This window comes from Emys orbicularis, chromosome 1 (assembly GCF_028017835.1).
Source record: "Emys orbicularis isolate rEmyOrb1 chromosome 1, rEmyOrb1.hap1, whole genome shotgun sequence".
Classification (NCBI taxonomy): Eukaryota; Metazoa; Chordata; order Testudines; family Emydidae; genus Emys; species Emys orbicularis.
The window spans coordinates 174,859,983-174,886,850 of NC_088683.1; the positions used below are offsets into that span (position 1 = coordinate 174,859,983).

Genomic DNA, 26,868 nt, shown 5'->3' on the forward strand with positions numbered 1-26,868 from the left:
TTTAAGAGACTTTGAGCGCCTCAATTTTTTGGTGCCCAACTTGAGCCCCACCAGATTTTCAGAGGGTAGGTGCTTAGTACTTTATGAAAAGGAGGCCCCTTTTCAAGATGCTTCAAGTTGGGCACTCCAAGTCAATAGTCACCTTTAAAGTCTTGACCCAGAGTTTTAAATTGGAACATTTATTTTACTAGTAATAATATTATTACTGCAGCTATTTCCTTTATTACCAAGCAGACATCATTTCAAATCTGTGGCTAAAAATACATTTTTCATTGACATTTATGTTTTATTAAAATCACTTGTCAGATTGTGTTGATACGGATACCAGGTTGAGGTCCACACTTGAGCCTTGACAGAGGAAAGCATCCCATTTCAGGGAAGCACACAAGTATTGCTTACGTTAAACAATATAAGTATGTACTAAAGTGCTTTCCTGGATTGGGGCATTAGTCTTAAAACAATAACAAAAATAACCAACCTCAGACCATGCTGATGTTTGTGAAAGGGGTAACGGGGGAGGATGGGCACCCATGCTCCCACCCTCAAGCTTGTCATGCAGAACGGGAGATGGGGGTTGGGGGGCTGTTAAGAAGCAATCTTCAGCCTTCAAAAAGATTTATAGGTGGCAGGTGGAGAACTTCTGAGAATATGAGCAGGCTGGATGCTGTTGCACATGCCCACTCTTTGCTGAGCTCCCTGTTAGCCCTACAAAGCTTTCTGATTGCTGCCTTCCCATGTCTTCTCCAGCTGACTTCATCCCCTTTCTGTTCTTCCTCAGATGTTACACATCTGTTTGTGGTGAGGACACACGAGCTGAAATTCTGGCCCCTTTGAAGTCTATACTACAACTGCTATTGATATGAGTGGGCCAGAGTTTCACCCATAATCCCTTCCTCTGGGAGGTGTCCGGTAGGGAGAGCGATAGAAAGGAAGAATGGCAAGATACAGCCACATTTCTTTTCCTTTTACTGACAGAACTAAAGGTCAGAAGGAAGAGGCACAGAGACTGGCAGATAGGACCAGGGCCGGCTCCAGGCACCAGCTTAACAAGCAGGTGCTTGAGGCGGCCAAGGGAGAGGGGCGGCACCTGCGGCAATTCGGGGGCGGCAGGTCCCTCACTCCCTCTAGGAGCGAAGGACCTGCCGCTGAACTGCCGCCGCGGCAGAAATGCTGGAGCCGGCCCTGGATAGGACTAGTTGCTTAGCAATCGGTGAGCAAGTGTGACTGCCTGCCGGCCAGCTCCCTAATCTCCCAGTGAGCACTGCCTTGCTGTTCCCCTCCTCCTCAGCTGTGCTATACTTTAGAGGCTTGGGGTGCTTTTCCCTGACCTCCCAGGGGAACACATGCTCTGGTTCTGCCTTCCCTGCCCCATTCAACATGGGTCTCCTTAGGTGGCTGCTGAAAATATTTAAAACACGCTTTAGACAAGTTCTGTCTCCCACCCGGAGACCTTGAAACAAGAAATGAAGGAGAAAGTTAGAAAGGGCAAAGAAGGGACAGATAAAAATACCAAGAGTGGTTTAAGAGTAGCAGCCGTGTTAGTCTGTATCCGCAAAAAGAACAGGAGTACTTGTGGCACCTTAGAGACTAACAAATTTATTAGAGCATAAGCTTTCGTGGGCTACAACCCACTTCTTGGTTTAGTTTGGGGGCTGTAAAAACTAAATACAGCTATCCCAGCTGCACTTTTTGAATTGGAAATACAATGTAAGGTCCACCCTCATGGAAAAGTCCTGTAGGAGTTAATAGGCATGAGACCACAAGGCACCTATAGGGATTACCCTTAAAAGCTTATTGAATTTAATAGAAAATTATATTCCCACTCTAGAATTCTGTGGGTTAATTTGAAAATTGTATAGAAAGATTACCCTTCCCTATTTAATTCTGTAGGAGTCAATCAATAAAACAAACCCCTGGAAGGAGCGACTTTTTGACTCTTTCAGTCAGTAGCTTTGCTTGGAGCTGGGGGGTGGGGGGAGACCTCTTGCAACTTAAATTGATATAATTGGTTGTATACTTATTTTAATAAATGTTTCTGCTGTTATTGAAATTGCTTGGGAGAAGTTTTCTGAAATGTGTAAAGGTAACTCCAGAAGTTCACAACTGACAGGAATAAAGGGCTTGTCTACACAAACACGTAGTTGGTGGCAAGCTGGGATGTAAATCTACCCCACACAAGCCTGCCACACACCAAGAGTCTGTGTGGAGAGTTCTGCAGCACACTCGATGTTCCCTGGTGCCATTTGACCTACTCCTGTTTCAAAGCAATGTAGATCAAAGCATGCTATGCAACTCTTTGTGCATGGCAGGCTAGTGCAGGGTAGATTTGCGCTGCTCGCTGAGAACTAGGGCCTTGTGCACTGGCAGCAGTGTCTACGATATGTGTAGCTACATACGGCAATAGAAAGTAGGCCACGTCCATACTGGTATGTGACTACATGTGGCAGTGAAAGGCTCTTCTGGGGGTGGCAGCAGAGAAAGTCTCCTGCAGTGGGTAGCTGCTGGAGCTTTTCCCGCTGTCTCCCAATGCCAGAGCTTTTCTCTACTGCTGAATCCTTTTCCTGGAAAGGCTCCAGCAGTGGGAAGGCAGCAGGACACTATACTGCTAAAAAATAGCAGTCTGAACAGGAAGGGTGCTGCTTGGGTGTGGAGAGAGCCACAAAAGGTACGTACCCTAAGGTTCTGGCGTGTCTTTAATTTACTTGCCTGGGCAGTGCTTGACCATCTACACTGCTATTTATACCCATGGTAGGTGGGGCGTGCAGTGTATATAGTCTAAATGCTGCCATAGGTGTAGACTTCTTGTTTGTTTACACAAGCCCACAGGTAATCAAATAAAAGCAGAGACATGGCATATCTAAAAATAAATAATATAAAACTATGTAAAGTCATGTAAAATATAGCTAATTTACACAGTTCAAATAGAAATGTCATATCTGGGTCTGATCTGTCAAAACACGCTTTACTTCCTGAGATGACAAATAATTTATTCTTTGATTTAGAGCTCACAACCTAAGTAAGTCTGAAAAGGCTGCCAAATCTGCCTGTATAAATCCCATGTATCTCATGCTTATGTCTAACGAGCTACTCTATAAAGTCAGAGTTGCATTTTAAATTCCCTGAATTTCTTGAAATTCTGATGATGGTTTTCTGCATACAACTGAGCAGAGCAAATCCTTTATGTTCAGTGGCACAAAAGAATCCAGTGACTCTTCTGAAAATATTTTTTTCTCTGCACACACAATTTTGTGCATCACTGACTGTGTGCTGCAGATACACTCTTTGAATAGCTAACTCTTGCTGTACTCTTATGCAACTGGGTTTCAGCAAGTTTTCTAATCAGTTATATTCTTGGTTTATTCACAATAGGCTATTAACCATTTCAGTAGCAGGTGTTGAATATCAAAGGTCTGTGATATAGATGGTCATATTTAAGTATGAGAAGGCAAGATTTGAGTCTCCTATGTTTTTAAATCAGCAGAGACCTACGGAATATAGCATATTCTTTACATATTTTGAATAGTGAGATTATAAATGGGGAAAATAATGGATTCTGTCCTTCTACCTCGCCATGCATGGAGATCCCGTATGTGTATTTTGGAAGCCTTACAAAATTCTGCACATCCATTCTGGAGGAGTGATTTTTTTTTTTTTTTTTTTTTTTGGGATGGGCAAATAAAATATCTTTTTTCCATTTATAATCAATCATCAAGGCAGTGGAACACACACACACACACACACACACACACACACACACTGAATATTATTTAATTATTCATCCAGAGCCCTTTATTTTCCTCATTTATATCACACTATTCAAGATACTTAAAGAAGACACACTGTCCTCTAGGTTTCTGCCTAGGTACATATTTGCCTGGGCTGGTACATTTTAATGACAATTTTGCAATACTGTATAATCATTATTTAATAGCAATTATATAGCACTTAACAGTGTCCTAGGCACTCTTCAGGCAATGAATAGGAGTTGATATACAGGCAGTGGAGGGTCCGTTTATGGAGAATTTACAGGATCATTCCCAGTATATGTAACTTGATAAATAGACAATGTTACCCTTTCTTCATTAACCAAAATATTTTTGACAGATGGCCTTTAGCAATGAACTGACTTTTCATACTGATTATAACCTTTGAAGAAACACCTAGCAATTTGCAATGACTCCCATATCTAAAAGTGACCACTTGGAATCTAGAATGGGGCAATGTGCCTTACAATAAACCAGAGATGTGCTGAGGTGCATTAGCTAAATAAGACCTCGATTCTTTGTTCCAGCACTGAATTATTCCCCTGTTTCAGATTTGTTTCTGTTCAGAACTTTCCTTCTACACTGGTCTCAAGGGTGCCCTATAGGCAGCAGTCTTAATAGCCAGCACACATGTTCTCCTTAGTTTACTAATAATTTACAGCAATTTGTAGCCTGTTAGTATAATAAATTTCTGAAACACTGTTGACACAAGTTGTTATCGTGTATAAATGGCTGCATTTTGATAAATGAATGCAGAATGTTCCTTTGAAAGTACGCAGCTTTGCTTTAGAGCATATGTTTCTGATTACATGTACATTTCCAACTGAATGTGGGTGAAAACCTGCACTCGATGCACTCAACATATGGGAGGACAAATAAGAGAGGGAGATGTTATTTTAATAATTTGAAAGGTTTTCCTTCTTGCCTTAACTAATCTCAGACTTCTGACACACCATTAAATTGAATTTGTATGGTAACCAGGCATTTGAAGATGATACAATACTTCAGTTTCATAAGAGCATGAATTTATCCTATAAACTTTGTGGATAGCCCAGTTCTGATGCTACACTACATTTTAGTCTGAGAATTTGTAGAGAGACTGTCAGTCTCCATAGATTATCAGTAACACTTGGCTATTAGTGTTACCAATAACAACTGTTTGCTTTTCGCATATGTGTTCTCTCTCTCTATCTTACTGTAACTTGCTTGACAACCTGATTGAAAACAATCAACAGAAGGTTGTTGGAGAGTGTAGATTCTTCTCTCTCTTCAACAGGCTGAAAGGCTGCAGAATAATTGAATACAAGGTCAAAGTTGTGGACACACAGATTTTGTCCACCCCGGTTATAGCAAGAGATACAGGAAGACAAACTATGTCTGTTGTGATGCACCATAGTCATATGTTTGCCATGATGCATGTAATGTATTCCAGCCAGGGAACCCAGGTCATAGAAGGGAATAAAGGTACAAAGCCCCCGAACTACTACTCCCACAAAGCACTTTGATGGCTCAGGTGGACCCAGATTATTGTTGTACTGACCCAAAATGAAATATTTTGATTTGGTTCAACAAAATGAAATATTTCAATTTGATATTCCCAACAAAAATTTTAAAGCAAAATCTAATTTTCCCTGTTGCAAATTTCAATGTTGTGGAAATTGCATTTTTGGAGGGAAAAAACAATTCAGTGGAAAGTTTCCAACCAGCTTTAATTTTTACCATTTGTGGAGCTTTCTCTTTTTGATTCTCATGCACTTAATTATGGTAGATAACATGTTGAGAGGTGGAGCCATTGCTTACCCTTAGGGTTTGTCTACATGGTGAGGTAATGATCACTACAGGGGTGTGATTTCTAAACAGCGCTAATGTGTTGCACATTCATTGGTTCGTGAGACCCTGCTGGTGCACCTTAAAGGTTACCTAGTGCACTTGAACGAAGTGTTCTTTCAACCAGCACAACATTAAGCCATAGTACAGAACCTTTAAGGCTCACCAGCAGAATCTACATGGACTTACTAATGCACAAAAGCTAGTGTGCATTAGAAATCACACTCCCATAGTGCACATTAGTCCCCCAGGTAAACAAGCCCTCAGAAGCTGCTCTATGGTTGTGAATACTATGCAAGCTGTTGTCATGCCTTTAAACTCCCATGTCTTCTTGCACAACATGTGATATAACAATACATTTCCCTTAATATCTACATTGCCCACTTTCACCCATCTCCTCCTCCACGGCAAAAGGGCAGATAAAGCAAACTTTGGAAAGCATTATTAAATAATAAAATTCATAGGTTGATATGAAGAAGGGATGGATGGCCTTGTGGTTGGGGCATTGGCCTGGGACATAGGAAACCCACCTTTGATTCCCTGCTCCACCATGGCCTTCCAGTATGACCTTAGACAAGTCACTTGGCCTTGCTGTGTCTCTGCCCCCTGTCTGTACAATGGGTATAGTAGCACTGCTCTGCCTCACATGGGTCCCAGAAAGAAGATGAGCACCACCGGGATCAAAGTAACTGCCCATTGAAATGTCATGATAATGACCCCCTGTATGACTGAGTCAGTCACAGGATACATAGACATAGATGATATTAAATTAACAGAACAGTGACTTTTGTCTAGAAATGTCACTATATTATCCTTTTTTATTCATCTCTCTTTAATATGTGAAATTCTACATAAGTCCCCATTTTGATGCAAAAAGAATGGTTTTACAAAGCTCAAATTGTAGTACACACTGAATTTCCCAACTTTTGAAGGATATTTAATACTAGCTGTACTGTGCATTGTATCCACTGGGCAGAGGCGTAGCGAGCGCCCTCCGTACCCTCCGACCGGAGTGGGCCCCGCAAGGAAGGGGGGCCCCTAAAAGTGGCAAAATAAATACCACATTCCAGTTTCTGCATTGTAAGGGGCCCCGCCTGGAGGGGCCCCGCAAGGAAGGGGGCCCCTAAAAGTGGCAAAATAAATACCGCATTCCAGTTTCTGCATTGTAAGGGGCCCCGCCCGGACATATGTTCAGAGGGGGCCACCGTTCAGAGGGGGCCACGTTCTTTGTTGCTACGGCCCTGCCACTGGGGAAATAATCATTTTTTGTAAACGACTGAAAGTGTATCTTAGTCAGGCTTACAATTTGGGGTGCAGGGTATCAAATACTCTTGTATATAAACAGAGAAATGTATGCAAAATTTTAAGACAATTTTAAAAGGGGAGCATATACATGACTCCATGTTGTGGGTTCAGCTACAGTACCAGAAGTTGTGGATGAGTGAGAGGTTAAGGGATGGGTCAAGAGAACAAACCAGGGTAAGGTCAGGAAAACTTCAGGAGGTGAGATTCATTTGTGTGGCACCTTCTCACCAGACAAGCCATGAAGAGCAGCAAGATAAGGCCGAAGGAGCCTGTCTGAAATAAGAGTTCTGGCCAGAAAGGCCAAGGTCTCAGGGCTATGGAAGCTGTGCAGCTGCAGATCAACATACGTGCTTGAGAGAGGATTTTCGGGTAGTGGGGTATCATCATCAGTGTTGCCAATTCTCATGATTTTGTCCCAGGTCTTTGGTGTTTTGCTTAAAGCCCGAGATTCTGGAGTCAACTGATTAGATGAGAATCTCAGCTTGCATTGTTGTTTTTTAAAAGGTTCTACCCTTGTTCAGAATGGTTCAGAAACCAGAAGGCAAATAGAAAGAACCCATTTTAAAAAAAAATAATCTTATGATTTTTAAGCCAATCTCAGGTGTTTTTGATGCCTGACTCATGATTTTGGAATGCTTGGGATTAGTAAGTACTTGTTCGTTTTTCATATCAAGGAACTTGGTATCTGCTCATAACGCTGGTTAGCTTAGGCCACAGTTGAGCACGGTACTTATCCACATGCCAATCTTTGAGCACAAAATAGTCTCATTGAAGCTAATGGGAATACTTTCATGCTTTGAATTAACCATATGCTTCATTACCTTGCTAAATACACACCCTAGTGCTGTGTTTATGGTAATTGTTAGTTATCTTATGTGTCATACTCCTTAGACTCAAACTGTATCTCCATGTGTAAAGGGTAACGATGTAAAGGGTATCATTTAACAATGGTTTTGGCAGTAGATCAAGGGATTTTCAAGCATATTGTAAATGGTTTATTTTAACAAGGTAGGAACGCGTTGTGCATAAAGTGCATTGTCTAGATAAATTGTGTGCCACTATGATATGGTTATTAATAATTAAAGCTCTTTAATGTATTATAGTCTGATCCATGTATTGATTGCTGCATTGTTTGCTCTATAGAAGACACTCTAAGAAACAGGGGAAAGAGGGATTTTCCCCTAGGAGGCTACATGGGTTGCTAAGTGGATTAGTTAGTGGCTTTTCGGGTTCCCAGGTCATAATTCAGACCAGAGCTGACCAGAGAGACTTGAAATGATGTGCGATGGAAGCGGACGTCAGCATGAGCGTGGAGTTGTTTCTTTGCAGAGTACCCTGCTGCAACATAAAGTCAACATATAGGGCCAGATTCTCAACCACATCCAAGCTCCACTTGGGTGCAGAGGGAGACGTATCAGAGAGCTGGTTGTGGATCCCTGATCCTAAGATGCGCCCTGGCGCAAATTAGAGTTATAGGGGAACAACTCTAATTTACAACAATGGCAGATGGGTCAAAGTGGAGCTCCACTGTGGCTTCACAACCTGCCTTGCCCCACTTCCTCCTCTTACACTGCAGTGCAGGGGGTGGAGAGAGATGGTGCAAGAGTCTGTTCATTGGCAGAGAGTTTCCATACACGGGGGGAATTCTCCACTGGCCTTCTCCTGTCACTTTATGACTTTGCTGATCAGAGAATCTACCCTATCATAAATAGGGGGAAAGATATCACAGCCAGTGTGTTATCAGAGAGAATGTTGAAACACATAAAAGGGACGCTCCCGAATGGGGGCACCTCTAATGTTCTGTTCTGTGCATGGTCCTTTACCACACTCACTACCATGTGAACACCTATTATGGGCTCTCCATCACTGGGTGTGACCAGGGTTTAGTGATAACGCAAGGCAGAAATACCAGTACTTACACCTTATGTCTTTATACATGAACAGTTACAAATCAAATGGGCCTAGATTGAGCCCTGGTACAAGTGGGTGCATTGCCGCTGGCTTCAATGGAGTTGCATTTACTGTTTGCGAGGGCTGTATTTGTCACATTAACCTTCCTATCTTTGTGTTTCTTTTTTTTCTTCTTTGTTTCTTTTTAAAAGTAAAACAATCTGTATTTAGCGGAAAAAAACATTTGGAAGCAAATTTCTTAAATATACATAAACCATTTTTCATGTATTGTGAATTTTCTATTTCTCTTTAAATGCTTAGTTGGTGCTTTTAATGTATTTTCAGGTAAACCAGTTATGATTGTTACTGAGTATATGGAGAATGGCTCTCTGGACAGCTTCCTTCGAGTAAGTACAAGGTTGATGGCACAGTGTTGATCTTGTCCTGTCATCATTTTGTCTTTGCTATTGCTTTACTCTCAGTCACCATAACTCTTGTCCCATGTTGTATCTTTCATTGTTTCTTTTATTTTGGGGTGGGTTGTCGTGTGCTCACAAAGGCATCTAGAAGTCTGGTATTCTGTTTTGAACCTTTACAATCAGATTTGTTCGGGGATTTATTGAAGAAAGCAGAAATGTTATTTAGTACATTCCAGCTTTGGGAAAAGAATGATTTACTAGCAATTACAACTGTAAATTGTTTTTATGAGGACTAAATTAATAGCTTTAATGCGCTGATGCTTGCTGATATTGGTAGGTAGCCTATACATCATACCAAACACTATCCAAATAATGGTAAACTGTTATGCTGAGCCAAGAGTTTAAATGCAAGATGTTTAAAGAATAACCTCTCACCATGAGGTGTAGAAATTTTGTGTTGCCAAGCGCTATTAGAACATCCTCTTTCCCCACTCCTGCAATGTTTTGCTTATTTTATTCTCCTTCTCTTTTAAAGCTGGTAATGGGCCTGACAAAACTTGAATGGTCCTTGTGTTACCAAGATTTACACGAGGCAAAACAACTAGTGTGCCAGAAGTAAACTCACTCCTGGGGAGAAGCACTGGTTTTATTTTCATTTGTTAGGGTGACCTCAACTCTGGCTACGGACCTTGCCTCGGGTCTGTCATGGATGAATGACACTATCCCTCAAATTCATAACACTGAAATAGACATTAAACCCCAAAAGGAGATCTATTATCAGCTCTTGTTTCTGTATATACTGCATATGTTATGGTGTCTGCTGAAGCATATGAAATGCATATAAATATTGTATTAACAATCTATCTCATGTAATAAATCTATCTCGAATTATATACCTTTGATAAGGATAAAAATCCTTGAATAAAACTTTGGTCATTCAAGGCTGCAAGACCAATGATTGCTCTGATATATATACACACGCTGATTCAAGTATTTGTTACATATAATTCAGTGATTTTAGTCTGCTGTATTGTTCAGTGTTCCACACTATTTCCTGAAAACCTAATTCAAAACCTGCTTAAGTCGATGGCAGGACTCCCACTCAACTTCAGTGGGCTTTAGATCATGCCCTGAATGAGAAGCAAAGTTCTGTCAGAAATCATAATATGCACTCACGTGATTAAAAACTGTGTAACAATACATATCCATAAAGTGGCAACGTTAAAGCTGCAAAGGAAAGAGGATGGTGGTGTTGCACCTACGTACACAGCTAAATTAGCTGCGTGCTCAATTCCTTAATCCCTTGAATCACTCTGAACTGTCCCGGACCAGTTTTGAAACATTTCAGGAAAACACAGGGATCCTCCTGTACCTGTATTCCCCACCAAAATATCCCTTTAGCCTAATATTTGCACAAAAAATATGATCATCCAACCAGTTCTAGTGCCATACATTGGTATCCATTCTCTCTCCTTTTTCAAATGCAGACTTTGTAATGGTGACCACTTTATGTACATTATAATCTCATACCGCCTTCCCTCATGTTCCTTTGCACTGCACATCACATTTAAACTTCTTGTCTTTGCTTTCGGGGCCCTGCATCACACAATCCCAGCTATATCTTCAGCCTGATCTCTCCCTGCATTCTTATCCATGCTGTCTGCTCCACCAGCAAGGCCTTCCTTCATAACTTGTGTCTCTTTTTTTCACAAGCATAGTGTCTTCCTCCATGCTGCCCCTTTATGCCAAGCTCAGTTTAGCAAGACTCCACCCTCATCTCATTCCAGTCCCTCCTTAAAACTCTGTCCCTACAAAAAATGCTTTTCCTGCAAAACTTAAATTAAACAAAAAGCTTGAATCACTCATACAAATTCAGGCCTATAGAGAGTACCTGTACAATCTTATTCTAATAATACTTGTCCTTGTTCCCATCCCTGGGGTATGTTATATGCTCATTTGCCTGTGCGGTCCATTATTGATAATGTGATCTCTTCAGAGCAGAGATCTGTCTGTGTTCTCTGTGCAGCAGCTAGCAATCTATAGGGCACTATAAAATGATAAATAATGTAGACTGCCTACTGTTCAGACCTCAATCTGGCCAATTACATCATGCCCTACCTTATATACATAATGCAATTTAACCGGTTCATTGGTGCACTGTATTTCAGATATAGTGTACTGATTTCTATTTGCTAATTTATTCACTGAAATTTGTATTTTTAACTTATCAAGTCATCAAAGTTAAGGCAAGTTTCATGCAAATGCATCCTTTCCAACCACGAGTCTCACTCTGAAAGTGAATGCCAAGGGGCTTTTCAAACACTTGACTGCCATTTCAGTGCCAGTTCTGCCATATGTTCAGCTAATGTTTACATAGCCAATATTGTCCCTTGAGAACAATGGTCAAAAGTAAAACTTATGCCCCTGTCTTTCAATCGGGTTCATGTGGTCTTACCCATGTGCGAGTGAAGAGTCCCATTTATATAGTAAGCCTCCGCATGGGGCACAGGGGCCGCCCACACTGATGTGACTGCAGGAGTGGGGGGTTAATGTATTTGAAAGCTGATCACTGAATACATTTTATTTTTGGTCATATGTAGATTCACATAGTAAAATGGAAGCAATATTTTAACAAGCAACACCCATTAGCATGAGCTTGGGGGCTGAAAACCTAGCCAAATTACAAATGGATGCATTTATTGGTTTTCAGCCTAAGAATGGTGACATAGTGATTTTGATTCTGAAGCTGAGAGAGATTTTGGAGAACAAATTCAAATTTGGATGGCATTTAGCAATTTCTGAGTCAGATAAACATTTGCAATTTTTAAAATTGCTTCTCTATCCATATAACTTATATTATTGCGCCGTCTAAGGCAAAAATTTTCCTAATGGATGAATCAGTGGGAGTTTTGTGTTTAACTCCCATTGGCTGCCTTGAAAATCCTAGCCTCAGTGGATGCATATAGTTTAGATTTATCTGACATTTGCACCTATCTTATATTTGGGCAAGTGAAATTCAGGTGAGAATAAACACAGGAGCAGCTAAATTTTATCTGACATTAAAGCCTGTCCCTTGTTTGCCTCCAGTTGATTCAGAGATTATTCTCCTTTGGTTACAGTATTTTCATGGATGGTTATCATCTTGGGTCTCTGTCTTATGAGCCCTCCATGTGCAGAACTCCCAGTGACTTCAATGGAAAATTTGTGCATGGTGAACTTGTACAATCGGTCTCTTAATCATGCATTCTGTATGTTTTGCAGAAACATGATGCTCAGTTCACAGTCATCCAGCTAGTGGGCATGCTACGAGGGATAGCATCTGGCATGAAGTACTTGTCAGATATGGGTTATGTCCATCGTGACCTAGCTGCCCGTAACATCCTCATCAATAGTAATCTGGTGTGCAAAGTCTCGGATTTTGGCCTCTCTCGTGTATTGGAGGATGACCCAGAAGCTGCTTACACAACCAGAGTGAGTTCATATGTTTATGCCTTTCTTAATTATAGCTATAAAACTGGGGTGCTGGAAGTGCAGCCTGAGACTACATGTGACCTCAAGACTCCTAAACCCGGGGCACATGGACCATGGAGCATGGGAAAATCTGATCAATAGCTGGTTAAACTTGCTGGTGAGCTCACTGCAGCCAATTCCTACACATTTGTCAAGGAATATACAAGTATAAAATTATAGGTCTGCATTTATAGTTGGTGGAAAACCATTCTATGGACATGTCTATACTGCACGTTCACTTATGGTGATAACTAGAGTACATACACTGCACGCCCCCCTCGCATGGGTATAAACAGCAGTGTAGACAGTAAGGCACTGTTTAGGTGAGTAGAGTAAAGACATGCTGGAACCTTACGGTACGTATCTTATATGGCTCTCTCCTCGCCCAAGCAGTGCCTCCAGCGGCGGCTCCAGGCACCAGCGCTCCAAGCACGTGACTGGGGCGGCAAGCCGCAGGGGGCACCCTGCCGGTCACTGCGAGGGCAGCAGTCAGGCAGCCTTCGGCAGCATGCCTGCGGGAGGTCCGCGGGACCGGGGACCTCCCGCAGGCAAGCTGCCGAAGGCAGCCTGCCTGCCATGCTTGGGGCGGCAAAAAAGCTAGAGCCACCCCTGAGTGACTCCCCCATTTACATTGTTATTTTTAGCAGTGTAGTGGCCTGGTGCCTCTCCACTGCTGAAGCCCTTCCCCACCACAACAATGAAAGCCTCTGGCAGAGGGGAGGCAGCAGGGAATGGTATAGCAGATTGCCCTTTAATGCAGATGATTGTATAGCAAACATAAATGTTATTTTTACCTTAACAGAGTTAGGTCATCAGAGAAACAATACATGTTGATTAAATGCTAGAAAATGAGACTTCAGTGGGAACAGCTTAGAAGGCAGTTAACTGCACATGAATGCCTTTCTTCTGTTCACACTTATATTAGTTAAAAACAGAAGTAACTCTATTGAAATCAATTAAACTATAACGGTATGTGACAGCATAGTGAGAGGGGACTCAAACCCAAAGCTTTCCATTTGTGGTTTGCCATCGTAAAAATTGTTAGAGACAAACTGGTAGTTCATTGCTTGAACTGGTCAAAAAATGAAAAAGAATTTTGCAGAAATTTAGAAGTTTATCTGTTTGCATCGTACAAGGTCTGGAAAGGTCCTACTTTCCTTCTCTCTCTCTTCCCCCAAGAATTTTCAATTTTGAAAAGCCAAAAAATGTTCATGGGGGGGGGGAATCAGTTTAATGTAAAACAAGGAAAAGGGAAAAAAAGAAAAAATCAAGGCGGAGAGGGAGGGAGGGAGAGTGCGACCAAAAAGGAATGGAAAGAAGAAACAAGAAAAAAAGGAACATAGAAAACATTAAAAAATGTTTTAAAAAAATTCGATACAAATATTTTCCAAAATGTTCTTTTTTTAAAAAGCTAATTTTTGGACCAGCTCTATTCATGACCATTTGATGGTCCTGGGGGTAGGGAGGGCTTATGTGAAATCAAGCACATTTAGCCACCGAGCTGGGATTTGTGTGAATCAAGTCCTTCAGTGATGACTATTCTAGGTGATCACTTCCGAGTATGGTTGTTGCACTGCAGGATTCCTCCCCCTCCCTGCATAATTCGTATTGCCCGCCTGTTGGAGTATGAGAACCTTCACCTGGCCTCAGCAAGGTGGATGAAAAGGAACAGGAAGGGAAAAGGGATTCTTTCAAGAGCAGGGAAAGGGAACTTTTCCCCCACCCTCTACTCCCAGCCTAGGGATGACCAGATATGGGAGCCTACCAGAGCCAGGAGACCCCCAAGGAGTGGAGTGCCTCTTATCTGCCTTCTTGATTGCACTCTGCCTGAAGAGGCATAGAGATGAGACTCTCTGCTACTTCTTCTTTTGTTTGTGGTAAAGATGGAGTAGAGCATGCCAAAGAACTCATGGCACGGACCCAGAGCTGAGGAAAGCCTGGGCCTTTTCCATTTTCCATGCTAAAGCCTTAAAGGGGCAGGGCAATAATTTTCCTTTGGCCATTTTTTCATTATTTTGGAGCCTGCTGCTACTGCTCGAGGCAAGCCACATTATGGCCACTTTAAGACCTAAGAAACCTGTGACTCCCCGGTATGGAACAAAAAGTTGCCTGGGGAGAAATAGCTGTGCATCAGACAGTGTAGCAAAAAGCTTTATAAAGGAAGTGAGTTTATTGAATATGAAGCGTATGTGCTGAAGTGTGTGAGTTGCAGGTTCCCTGGGTAGGAAATATGGAGAAGAGATTTATGTGATACTGGAATTTCTGGCCAATGCAGAAATCTGATGTTCCAATGATAGTGCTGAAGTCTTCTTTTCTGTCTACTCTTCACCTCCCTTCTATGTCTCTCTGCTTATTTGCATTTAGATATGTGCATTCAATAAACCCCATCTGCCATTTATGGCACAAACACAAACTACTGCAGGAAGTTACCAACATGATTAGAATCTCTTAATAGAATCTAGACCACATCTAATTTCATTCACAGGATAAATGGGAGACTGTATAGACATCCTTTGAAATGGCATCAGAAAGCATGCTCCAGAGGTGGGGAAGTCACTTCATTCACAATTAAGACATCACTGTTTGGGGTTTAGCTCTGAGATTGTTTAGATCCTCATTTGATTTCCCTGCTACTATAATCCAGAGTGCCTCTGCTGCTACTTTAAATTCATATGAATCTGGGTGAAAAGGGGGCAATTGGATTGGTGGTTGTCACAAAACTTTGGTGATAAGATAAAGGAGTTTCAAAGCTCTGTGCTGCCAGTACAAATCCAGTCCAGGTCAGTAAGGACCACAAGTTACCTTTGTGTGATGACCATTCTAGGTGAAATGAATTGGTGGTTGCCCACTGGAAGGTGCGAGTGCCATTTGTTACAAAAGCCACCTTTACTTTTTTCTGTAGCTGGCATTCTTGCTGGCTGTCTCAGCAGAGAGGGCAGTGATTGAACAGGCATGTATATAAAAACTATCTTCACACATCTACAACGTGTGGGTAACACTTTCAAAAGTGTCTAGATTCCATTTCAAAAAGTGATCTAGGCACTTAAGTCTCATTGACAGTCAAGTCACTTGGTCGCTTTTGAAAATTTTACCCTGAGTCTCCTTCTCAGTTCCGTTTCAGGCTCATTAGCAAAGAGAAGGAATGTTTGCACTGCTGCTGCCTGGTTATTTAGCTAAATAGAAGATTGTTTCCTAGACTGTCAATCCCAGGAGATTTCACAGCCACTCACTTCATATGAAGGAAAAAAAGGGACCAAGTTTTAAAATAATGGAATAGTCCCATAGACTTTAATGCATTTACCAGCTAAAGTGGGGGGTAGCAGTTACTCAGAAGCTTTCTGAAATTGACTAAAGAAATCAAAGCTGTAACCATATTTCCAAATGTTCGCTTTCAGATAGTGAAATAAGATATCTTAAGTGACTTTGTTGTTTGATAATCCAGGCCCCGGTCCTGCAAAGAGAACTCATCCAGGCAGAGCCCCTGTGCATGTACAGACCCTCTGTGCTGAGCCCCAATCACTTGGCATACACTTGGGCCAATCTTTTCTCAGGAGCAGGGCCTTCGTATCTACATTTCCATTAGGAATATAATTTTACAGTCTTTATAAATAGGTAATCGGTAATACTCATGCTGTTCTGCAAGTCCTCTGAAGACCAATGTAAAGATCACACTTGTATAAGGGCCATAGTTGTGCTTCACAGATACGTAATATTTATGTACTCTAGACTAGTGACTACCTTGGACAACTATTTAAATGCATATTTAGGCACATCACCAATGTGCCTGACATTTAATTGAAGAACGTAGTCCAATTAACTGTTAGTCTCTCTCTTTCTCTCTCTGAAGTCATAGTTCTAAATCCTGCCCTGTGTTGTGTGGGTGCCTTGGAGGGTGAGACCATAGGAAGCCTCTCTTGCTCTATCCCACCTCCCCTAAGCATTTACAGAGTTACAGGGTAGGATTGTCACCTACCACTCAAGAGGACACTACCTCATGGGTTTGGTCATCATGTCCATTAATGCACAAGGGGAAACACATTCTGCTAGTTAAGGGAATTGGTCAGGCTTCCAGCAGCCACTGTGAGCCATTCTGTCCTGTACCAGCTAGATGGCTCTTGGACTGACCTCATGCCCAATACGTCACGGATTCTCCTGTCATGTGACCCTATAGAGTATGGGTCTGGATTTTGCCCTCTCATTTTTGTTGCCAAATTCTTCTAACCCATTTGTTAAAATCCGTTTCTCTTGATTCCTTTCTTCCCAGGCACTTGGTCAAGTATCCGTGACAATCGCTTTCTAACTGATTATAAATCAAAATACGAGATTGGGATACGTAGGCCTGGAAGCAGCTGCTGTGTGCTGGAGTAGCAGACTCACTCAAAATAAATTGAAGGATTTGTTTAATTTCGGCAGATTTATGCTTCACAGTTCAGATACAGTAAGAATCACAACTCTGTTGACAGCAAACAAAACCTTCAATTATTACTGACACTTTTGCTCCAGCACACAACAGCAGATCTCAGGCCTAGATGTTAGGAGGATGTTATATTTTGGACATTGGTCTTAATTTGTATGTCTTGTCAATCAACGAATGTTTGCACAGTCTCCCTGAACTTCAAGTGGGTGTATTTTTCAAAAAAAAAATCTAAGAAATAAACTTAGTGTAGCAGTTGAAAGTCACTGTAGTGCAGTGGGTTTCAAACTTTTGTACTGGTGACCCCTTTCACATCACAAGCCTCTGAGTGCGACCCCCCCCCCTTATAAATTAAAAACACTTTTGTATATATTTAACACCATTATAAATGCTGGAGGCAAGCGGGGTTGGGGTGGAGGTTGACAGTTCACGACCCCTCCATGTAATAACCTTGCAACCCCCTGAGGAGTCCCGACCCCCAGTTTGAGAACCCCTGCTGTAGTGGGCTAAGCAGCGAGGAAAAAGAGAGAATAAATAGCATCAAATAATATACGTTTTTAGGTAATCAGATCCAAGTGTGTTACAAAGACATTTTCTTACAGTATGCAGTGTGCCATAGTGCTGTAACATTATATAGTCAGTTCACTAGCTATAGTAGCATTCAGTCATTTGAATTAGCTGAGCTAGTGCTTTTCATTTTTTGTTCATATGATCATATAGAGCGTATTAATAAGCCTGTGGCTTTGTTTGAGGGTAGGGCCATGATTATGTTACTACTAGGGGATCCGGTGGGTTACCCTCAGTATTTTTTTTTTTTTTAATTTCCATCAGTATGATAATGTCAAACTCACACTGACATAGCAGGAAACTAAGAGCCCCTGGTCTTAAAATGTTGCCAGATTCTAAAATAATGACATACTCCCACACACATGTAACTGCCCCAGTGACTCAGACACTGTCTGACATGGCGTTATTCGACATGCCTGGATAGGTCCCCACAATAGCCCTTTGTTTTCTCTTGGTTACTTTGTTTTATGCCGTGCTGGCCAAATCAATGCTTTGCTGTCAGTGCTTAAGGTGGGGTGCACCCATTTCACAATCCTGGGGTTCATCTTCACATCTTTCTTTAAAAATTAAACAAAGAGGAGGATGCAGGGGCAGAAAAAGTCTAGCTTGCTATTTTTTTCCTAGTTACATTTAAAAAGAGACTGTGCTGGAAGTGTACATAATGGTTCTTTGTCTTCAGAAAATAAGTGGAAAAATAGGGCACCAATAGGTAACCGTGCACATGCATGTACATACTTATACACTTGATTACACCTTTTTTTTTTTTTGGCATGCACTGGTGGGTCTCTGTGGGCATGACATCCGCATGCACGTTTCTGTAGGCATAGTTATAGGGTCCTCATTCTGAACTTTGGTTCTACGTGTTCCACTTTGCCCAGTTGCTTTTAATTTTAAAGAACAGTAGCCCAACAATATTAGCCAGGGTTTTGCCTGTGTTAATGGCAGGGGCTTTGGTAAGTAAGAAGCCCCAGCTTTGTCAAATGCCCATTTTTGTTTCATAGCTTAATAGAAAATGTTTGATTTAGTCTACTGCATGATTAACCATAAGTTATATGACGTCTTTGCTATGGGTAAATCATAAAAATTAACCAGATTTGTTCTGTTGGTGTTCATGTAATCTCTAACTCAGACAAGCATTTCTGAGAGAGAGAGAGAAGGGGTGGGGAAGATTCTGCTACTTGAGCAATCACTGAGTGCTCTCTTTGAGTTCACTGGCTTTTAAAACTAGAGTAGCTTGTATGGTTTTTTCAAAAAATGGATGAGTGCATAAAAATTCCAAGTTCAGTTTCCAACAATTAATGGGATTGTTTTATTTGTTATTTAAAATATGTGGAAATATTTGAAAATGTTGCACCAATTTTAAGAAAAAATCCTTAGCTTTTGGTGCTGAAATTATAGTCCGATTAGCAGGACCTATTCAGTGTCAGTGGATCCTTGTAGCTAAAATAGCTAAAACACCTTGCTAAAAGCTTTGGTTTCACTCATGTTTCTGAAAGCCTTCTTCCTTCTCTCAGTAGAAGTATTTCCCAGGAACATTGCATAAACTCGTATTTGATTTTCAATTCTGGTTGCTTGTGTTCTATAATCTGATTTTCAGAAAATTCTAAAGTCACATATGAGAGATTCTGTTTGATTTTATAGTATTACTTTTGAAAAAAAAACATTTAAATGTTTTCTGTGGAATTTAGATCTAAGATGGCTCAGTTTTCTCAAAATGTTGAACTTTAAATGTTTTAAACTAGCTTTCCAGTTTTATTTTCTACTGTTTCCCATTTTTTTAAATACATTCATTACATTTTAGACTCTTCCTTTTTTTCATGAATTTGTAGTTCTGCAGTAAAAACTGGCAAATGTGATGTTGCTTTTGACTTGAAATTAGTGCCAGAATTTCCTAACATATACTGTGCTGATTGAATAATAGCTTCCATACAACATGCAGTTGAAATATTCCACTTTGTATCATTGCAGGTCCTAGTCCCATCTGGTTATGAAAATGGTGTATTGTATCACTTGCTTTTAAGTTATGTAGATTTATTATGCTTCTTATATACTTGTACCTCTATAAAACTATCAGGTATTGTGAAAGGGGAGCAGAGGAGTTGTATGTTTCTCAGAAGTAACTCTTATATCCTAAGATCTCAGGGTGAAATCTTGGGACCACTGAAGTCAGTGGTCCCAGGATTTCACCCCCAATGCATAGAGGAATGCCTTCAGTATCACGAACAGAGCTATGGTAGACGCTTAGGAGAGGAAAAAAAGCTCTTCACTTTCAATGGAATTTAACTTTGCATAGATAGGCATATGTTCTTCATAAAACCAATGAAAACGTGCATAAAAAAGGAACTTTTGATGTTTTACTGAATTTGTCTTTCATATGTTAATACAGTAGTTTCTAAAACATTAGAGAATAATGCCACTATTTTTATTAATTGGATATTTTTTCCCTTTAAGATGATGTCAGGTAAGGACTTTGTGCTAAACTATGTATTTCCCTCCCCTCCATGAAGTGCTTACCTTTCAATCACAGACTAATTTTTGCCCCTTGACATCTGGTGACTTCTACAAGATCCAGTTAGAATGATCTTGATTTTGGACTTGTACTATAAGTTGTACTTTACTGTTATTTCCCATGTTCCTGGGATGCCTACATTTTATCTACATGTTGACACATAGAAGTCTCTTCCATTTCTAAACTTTTCAGAAGCTGAAGGCAGTTGGGGTGGAAAGCATTTAGGGCTGTACGGGAGTCAGATCCAAATTTGCATTTATTCCCTTGCACTGTGTTGTTAGAAATTGGCACCCACTTTCTCTTGGGGAGAATAAAATTGTATTTTGCAACCATTTTAATCTCACTTTGTTCTTGGCTCTTAATTCAAGATTGGTCATGACCAGGTCAGCTCCTAAATCAGGTCCGGGAATTCAGACTTTTGGTGAGTCCGATCTTGAAGACTCTGATTTGACATCGTCTTAAGAGGAATAAATAGGCCATTACCTGCATGTAAGAACAATAAGATAATTATTTTCCTCACATAAACAGAATGTTATATTAAATAGCAGATGTTAAATAGGTGTACTCAGTGTCTGAAGGCAGTTGATGTTTGAGCTGAGTTGCTTATTCATGGAAAATGGGCAAAGAGTAGAGATGGCTATGCTGATTCTTTTGGATTTGGCAGGGGTATTTAGTACCATTGGCCACAACATGGTATTTACATGTCTGGAAACCTGGTGGTTTAGCTGTAGTCGTGCTTCAGTAGATCAATTATTTTTCCTTGGAGAGGACCCAGAGGCTAGTAGCAGGCTGTTGTTCATCTGCTCAAGAGCTTTGTCATGTGGTGTACTGCAAGTTTATATTCTGCCTGCCCTCTATTCTCTGTGTAGCTGAAACCAGGGGACAACGTGAGATATTCTGGGTTGCAGTGCTATTAGTATGCTGATGATACTTAGCTCTCTGTCTTAATTTCTCCCAAATCAGATGGTACCATCACTTGGCTTTCTTGGTGATATTGGTGAGTTGGGAAACACCTGGATGAATCACCGGAAGTGATATCTGAATCCTCGATTGAGGGAGTTTGTCCCTTGTTTTTTACACAGGTTTACAATGTAGGATCCACTGCTGTTTTAGAAAGCAGACTAATGTTTTGTTCCCCTCCCCCGCATCTTTGCTTGGCTAGGAAGTTGCAACCTTTCCTATCAAAGCAAAGCTCAACAGTTATTTGTTCCTATGTCATCTCCTAGCTACATAACTGCAAAGTGCCTATCCTTGAGGATCTCTTAGAAAATTCACTTAAATGTAGAATTCTGCTGCTGACATACTCATCGGTGTTTCATGCTGGCAACACATTACATCTGTGTTCCAGAGACTGCAGTACATATTCATTTCCAGATGTAGTTCAAAGGTTGGGTTTGATCTATAAAAGTCCTTTTTAGTTTAGGTCCCAGGTAGCATAAAGGTAATTTTACCCTGACAGTTGAGAGCAGCTGGGACATGTAAGGAGATAGTCCCTAGAATTGTATTTCTGAAGACTGGCCAGTCTCAGTGTAAGGCCCTTGCTTCTCAAATCACTTTCCCCTTCCACTGACAGAACTCAGTCATGTGACATGGCTTATTGTTTACTCGGGCTGTTTCTGAGCCGGTGAGATGAACAGGAGAGTTTCAGAGTTGGAGTATATGTGGGGGTGGGGTGTTTTGTACCTTTAGATTACAGCTCTTCTATTTGCATTTACTTGTTTATTGTGTGACCCTGGAGAGACTGCTATAGACAAACTGTATGCTTAAAAAAATAAATACATCTAATAGAAATAGTGGGTTGAAGCAGTGGGTTTGGTGGTTAGCGCTCTGGGATTCTGGAAAGTTGGGTTTAATCCTCAGCTCTGCCACAGACTCACTGTGTGACCTTGGGCATGTATGAAAAGAGGACAGTATTATTCCTCTTCCTCAGAGAGGTATTAAGACCATAAATTTCTGAATGTTTGTGTGGCTCTCTAATGCCACAGCAAAGAGGGCTGTGGGAAAAACCTGTAAATACAAATACAAAGCATTTTACTCAGTGTGAGTAGGGGACATCTCATTTTGGGTGTTGAGTTTGAAAGAGGAAGACTGTAGGGCCAGTCTGGCTTTGGAACATGGATTAAATCTATGTTCTGGGAAATGGCTTCAAACACTGCTCTTTGCTTGTTTGGGGTTTTATTTTACAGTGATGGGGGACAGCAAAAGGGACTAAACCCATCCAATTTTGAGGGATTCATGTGACATGAAGATTGGTGTAATAGTTAGGGCATGAGCGATGGACCCAGTAGACCCAGGTCCACCACAGACTTCCTGTCCTTGGGGAGGTCTGTTCCCCAACTCGTAAATGGTGGTAATAGCACTTCCCTGCCTCACAGGGGTGTTTTGGGATAAATGCATTACAAATTGTGAGGCACTCAGATTATGCAGTAATGGAAGTTCGTATATATTGATATAATTTGAACTGAAGCCTGAGCTGGATCTTTCACCAGTGCTATATATACTATACATCCCTGGTGTTGGAAACTACTTGAACCTGTCATTGTATTCTGCATTCAATTATATTCATTTCTGAATTATTTTATGCCAAAGTTTTCTTTTACTGTGTAATATGGGCTTGTTTCCTCATGCATGACCCCAAATCATAGACTTACAGATTTCTGTAAAAGCTGGCGCCTTTGGAAAGTGACTCAGTCTCTTCCCTCTAGTTCTCGTGTTGCAGAAACGCAGCCTGAGGCTCCTTGCGTGCATTTTGTTAATTTGGTTTATGGCACGAAACAGTGGTCTCAATCAGGGAGAGATGTTCCCCATAACAACAGGTCTAATTTTAACAGTAGTTTTTCTTCTTTTCCAAGTTTAAATCATTTAATGATGGCTCTTCTCATGACAGTAAAAATGTCTTAGGCCAGATTCTCGCCTGTACAAAGAGGTGCAAACAGAGTAGTTGTCCCCTGACTCTGAGAGTTGATCGATGCTAGCCCTAACCCCAGCATTAGTCTAAGTATGCCCCTTCATGTGATCCACATGGATCTTATGCAAGCAGAGGATTGGCGTTAGTGAAGGAGAGCTGCACCACTTCCCTTCCCTCCCCCAAAACATGAGAGTGGGGCAGGAAGTGTAGGAGTCAATTCTGCCAGTTTTACACTAACAGGAAGCTCATCTGCACTGGCCATTTATGGCCAGAATCTGGCCCCTCTGCCCCATTTGGACAGCATAAAGGGGTTGGAGCATAACTGAGGATGTGACCCCTGACATATTATTGCTTCTCCACCTGAATTCAGTGAGACTGGCTCATCTACCCTTTCTTTAAGTGTAAATAAATACATTGATGATTTGATTTATATAGAAAAAATATATACACGTAGAGCTTCAGAAGAGTTTTGTGATACAATATAATGCACTATGTGTTATATAAACCATTGTGTATAAGAAATGGCTTGCTTCTGTGGTAAATGGTAATAGAATTTTGTAACTTAAGGTATTTACTATTCCATATGATAAACATGGCTATAGGTAACAAAGCATATGTAGATGTACATGTGTTACAATAATTAAAGGATTGTTCTGCTTCCAGGGTGGGAAGATTCCAATCCGATGGACATCGCCAGAAGCCATTGCATACCGCAAGTTCACATCAGCCAGTGATGCATGGAGCTATGGGATTGTCCTCTGGGAGGTGATGTCCTATGGAGAGAGACCGTACTGGGAGATGTCCAATCAGGACGTGAGTATATTGTAGTCTTGAGTTATGTTGTCAAATAAAGAATCAAGCTGTGAGAGGAAGTGGAGCATAATGAAGCCAGGTGGCTCCTAGTTTTTGACACTGACATTGAATAAGATGTAAAAAGAAAAGTTTCCAAGTCTCCCTGCTTGTAGAAAAGACCTGTAGAATTTAAATGAAAATGATAATCTTTCTAAAAGGTTTTTGGACCACTATGTACAATGTAACAGAGAATTATATTTGTGCTAAGATATTCTAAAAGATGGTTTTTAAAAGTCTACAGGAAAGATGTCATTCTTTTTTACACTCCAGGGGTTTTTAGAGCCATTTTAATTGAACCAGGCTAAATGTCTGTAGATCCCTTTTGGTTCCATCTCTGTAACAGTCTATATAATTTTTCCATAAAGGTTGAATGCACAAAGTAAGTTGTTATTGGAGCCTGTGAAGAAGAGAATGGAAGCATTTGTACTAAGACTTGAATTAAACAAAAAATTTTCTGGAGGCAGTCAACAGATAACATGGGGAGATAGTTTCATTTGTTTAGAAGACCTTTAATGTGGAGTTATGTCTATGTAACATCAGTAAACTATACAGGTCTGCCATGCTTTTTGGGTTTAATTAATGCATCTCTGCTAACATGTTTGTTTTGTTAGAGGGATAGCATTTCCCAAAGTAAGATTATTTAAAAACAAAAAACTATTGTGTTGTTTCTCTTGATATATTTCACGAGTCAATTATAACCCAACATTTTTGGATAGAAGTAAAACTATAACTTTCTGTCACAAATGGGCTGGGCAAAGATTTTCTATGTCCAATTTTTAACACTAAACAAACAAAGGAGCAGAAATGGCAACTAGAATCAAGCTGGCAGAGCATTTTCTTTCCGCCTTCGCCTAAAAATGTGAATATAAATACAAAAATTCATTAAAAAACAAAACAAAACTGTCTCTTTCAACTAAGGACTCTTGGCTGTATCTCAGACTTGAACAGAAAACTGTATTCTTTTTAACTAGGTGTCATAATGGGTCTACTATTGGTCAGGGTTAATTAATTGCATTTAGATTGTAGTGGGATGCCTTCCACAATAGCTGTTCATATTAAAATGAAATATAGGGCAAGTGTATGTGTGTGTTTTTTCACTACAGGGCTACTTAAACCACATAATGTGTTTCTAGCTGGATTCCTGTCTCAAACCAGTTTTCACTGCTTTGGAATCTAGCAGTCCTGAAAACACAAATGCTAGTGTAATATCCCCTATATCATCATCTAGTTCAGATATGTAATTTTGTAACTCATATGCAAAATCTATTATCTGGAGTGGTAAGGAGGATTGTAACACCAGAAGAGAAAGGAAATGGTAACATATACAAAAATCTTATAAAATTTTAGATGCAGGGCAAAATTTTACATCAAGTCTCTGATTTCAATGAGGTCACGCCTAGGCAAAGAAGAAGATAATTTGACCTGCACTGTACAGTAGACAGTATGAAGTTGTCATATTAGCAACCTGCTGCCAAAATGAGATCTATTATGATCTAAAGACTATGTGCTGTCCTCTCTTCAAGGATCCCCATACTCAGAATTTCCATTGGGAAGTTGGTGAGGTAACCTATTGATTACAATGGGAGCTCAGCTGTGCATAGGGGAAAGCATATAGCACTAAAGATACCTAAATGGTGGCTTTGATGTCTTCTGAAGTATAAGTATTAATACTTATTAATGAAGATATTGAAATCAAATGATCAATAATCAGATCGGGAGGGACAACGCTTCTAGTCCTAAATGTCCCCCAACTGTCCACCAATCTGGTCTTTGGTGTAATAGAGCCCACATCTTATGAAATGTAGCATTTTCGTGGCTTTAATCTAATCCTTGTGAGTTTGGAGAAGTTTATTTATTATTTTTATTTTTTTTTAAGAGTCTCACTTTCTTCATACTGTATTTTAACCTTCCTGTAGCACTTTCTGTATATCTAATTCGCAACATGGTTTACTTTGCAGATAAACCAGAAGTGTTACAATGCAAGACAACTGGTGAATAAACACATTTGTTTAAACATAAAGTGTCTGTGCTAATTTGTTTCACAGGACTGATAAAATAAGTTAATTTAATTGCCTCAACTTTCCAAAAACTTTTATCCTTGTTAGGTAATCAAGGCTGTGGATGAAGGGTACCGCTTACCACCTCCTATGGACTGCTCAGCTGCCTTGTATCAGTTGATGCTGGACTGTTGGCAGAAAGACAGAAACAACAGACCCAAGTTTGAGCAGATTGTCAGCATCCTGGACAAGCTGATCCGTAATCCCAGCAGTCTGAAAATAATCACCAATGCGGCTGCAAGGTGACATGTTAAATTCTACATCACACTTAATGAAAATAAATATTTGCTTTCTTCACCTACAGTAATTAAAATATGTTTGCTTTGTCCATCCACTTTCTCGGTTTTATCCATTGCTTATTTGCATGCTTGAAGGCTAGAGGAAGCTTTCCGCTCTCTGGTCAGAAGAGATTATTGTAAATAAAAATATAACAGCTGTTTGTTTGCAAACCCAGCTAATTTTAAGATGAGATGGAAAAGTTTTAAACTCGGGTAAATGAATATCTGAGCTGCAAGTCATATAGGTTTTGATCCTGCAATGTGATGAAATCCCTGCCCCCCCCCAACTGACTTCAGCTGCTGCTGAGGGTGCTCAGTATCTCACAGCTACTCTGATTCAACAAGGTACTTAAGCACATAAGTAACCCCATTAACTAGAACCCAGCGACTCACATGCTTATAATTAGGCAGGTGCATAAATCTCTTGCTGAATTGTGTTCCTGAAAAGGTATGTGATGTCCCACTCTCTTCTGGCCTCATCCAGCAAATTACCTACACACGGGAGTACTCCCATGTACTTCAGTAGGACTAATATCCTTAAAGTTAAGCATGTACCAAAGTGTTTTGC

The 26,868-nt window shown here is 40.6% G+C and overlaps 1 protein-coding gene across 2 annotated transcripts in view; it reads left to right on the forward strand.

Annotated features, from left to right (window-relative positions):
- The window catches only part of EPHA3 (EPH receptor A3), a 320,163-nt gene that overhangs the window by 270,061 nt on the left and 23,234 nt on the right, over positions 1-26,868 (forward strand). For both annotated transcript variants that reach the window (XM_065406996.1, XM_065407004.1), the window contains 4 exons: positions 9,132-9,193; positions 12,467-12,676; positions 23,777-23,926; positions 26,071-26,264. In XM_065406996.1, coding sequence (XP_065263068.1) covers positions 9,132-9,193; positions 12,467-12,676; positions 23,777-23,926; positions 26,071-26,264 — 616 coding nt within the window. The remainder of the gene's footprint in view (positions 1-9,131; positions 9,194-12,466; positions 12,677-23,776; positions 23,927-26,070; positions 26,265-26,868) is intronic.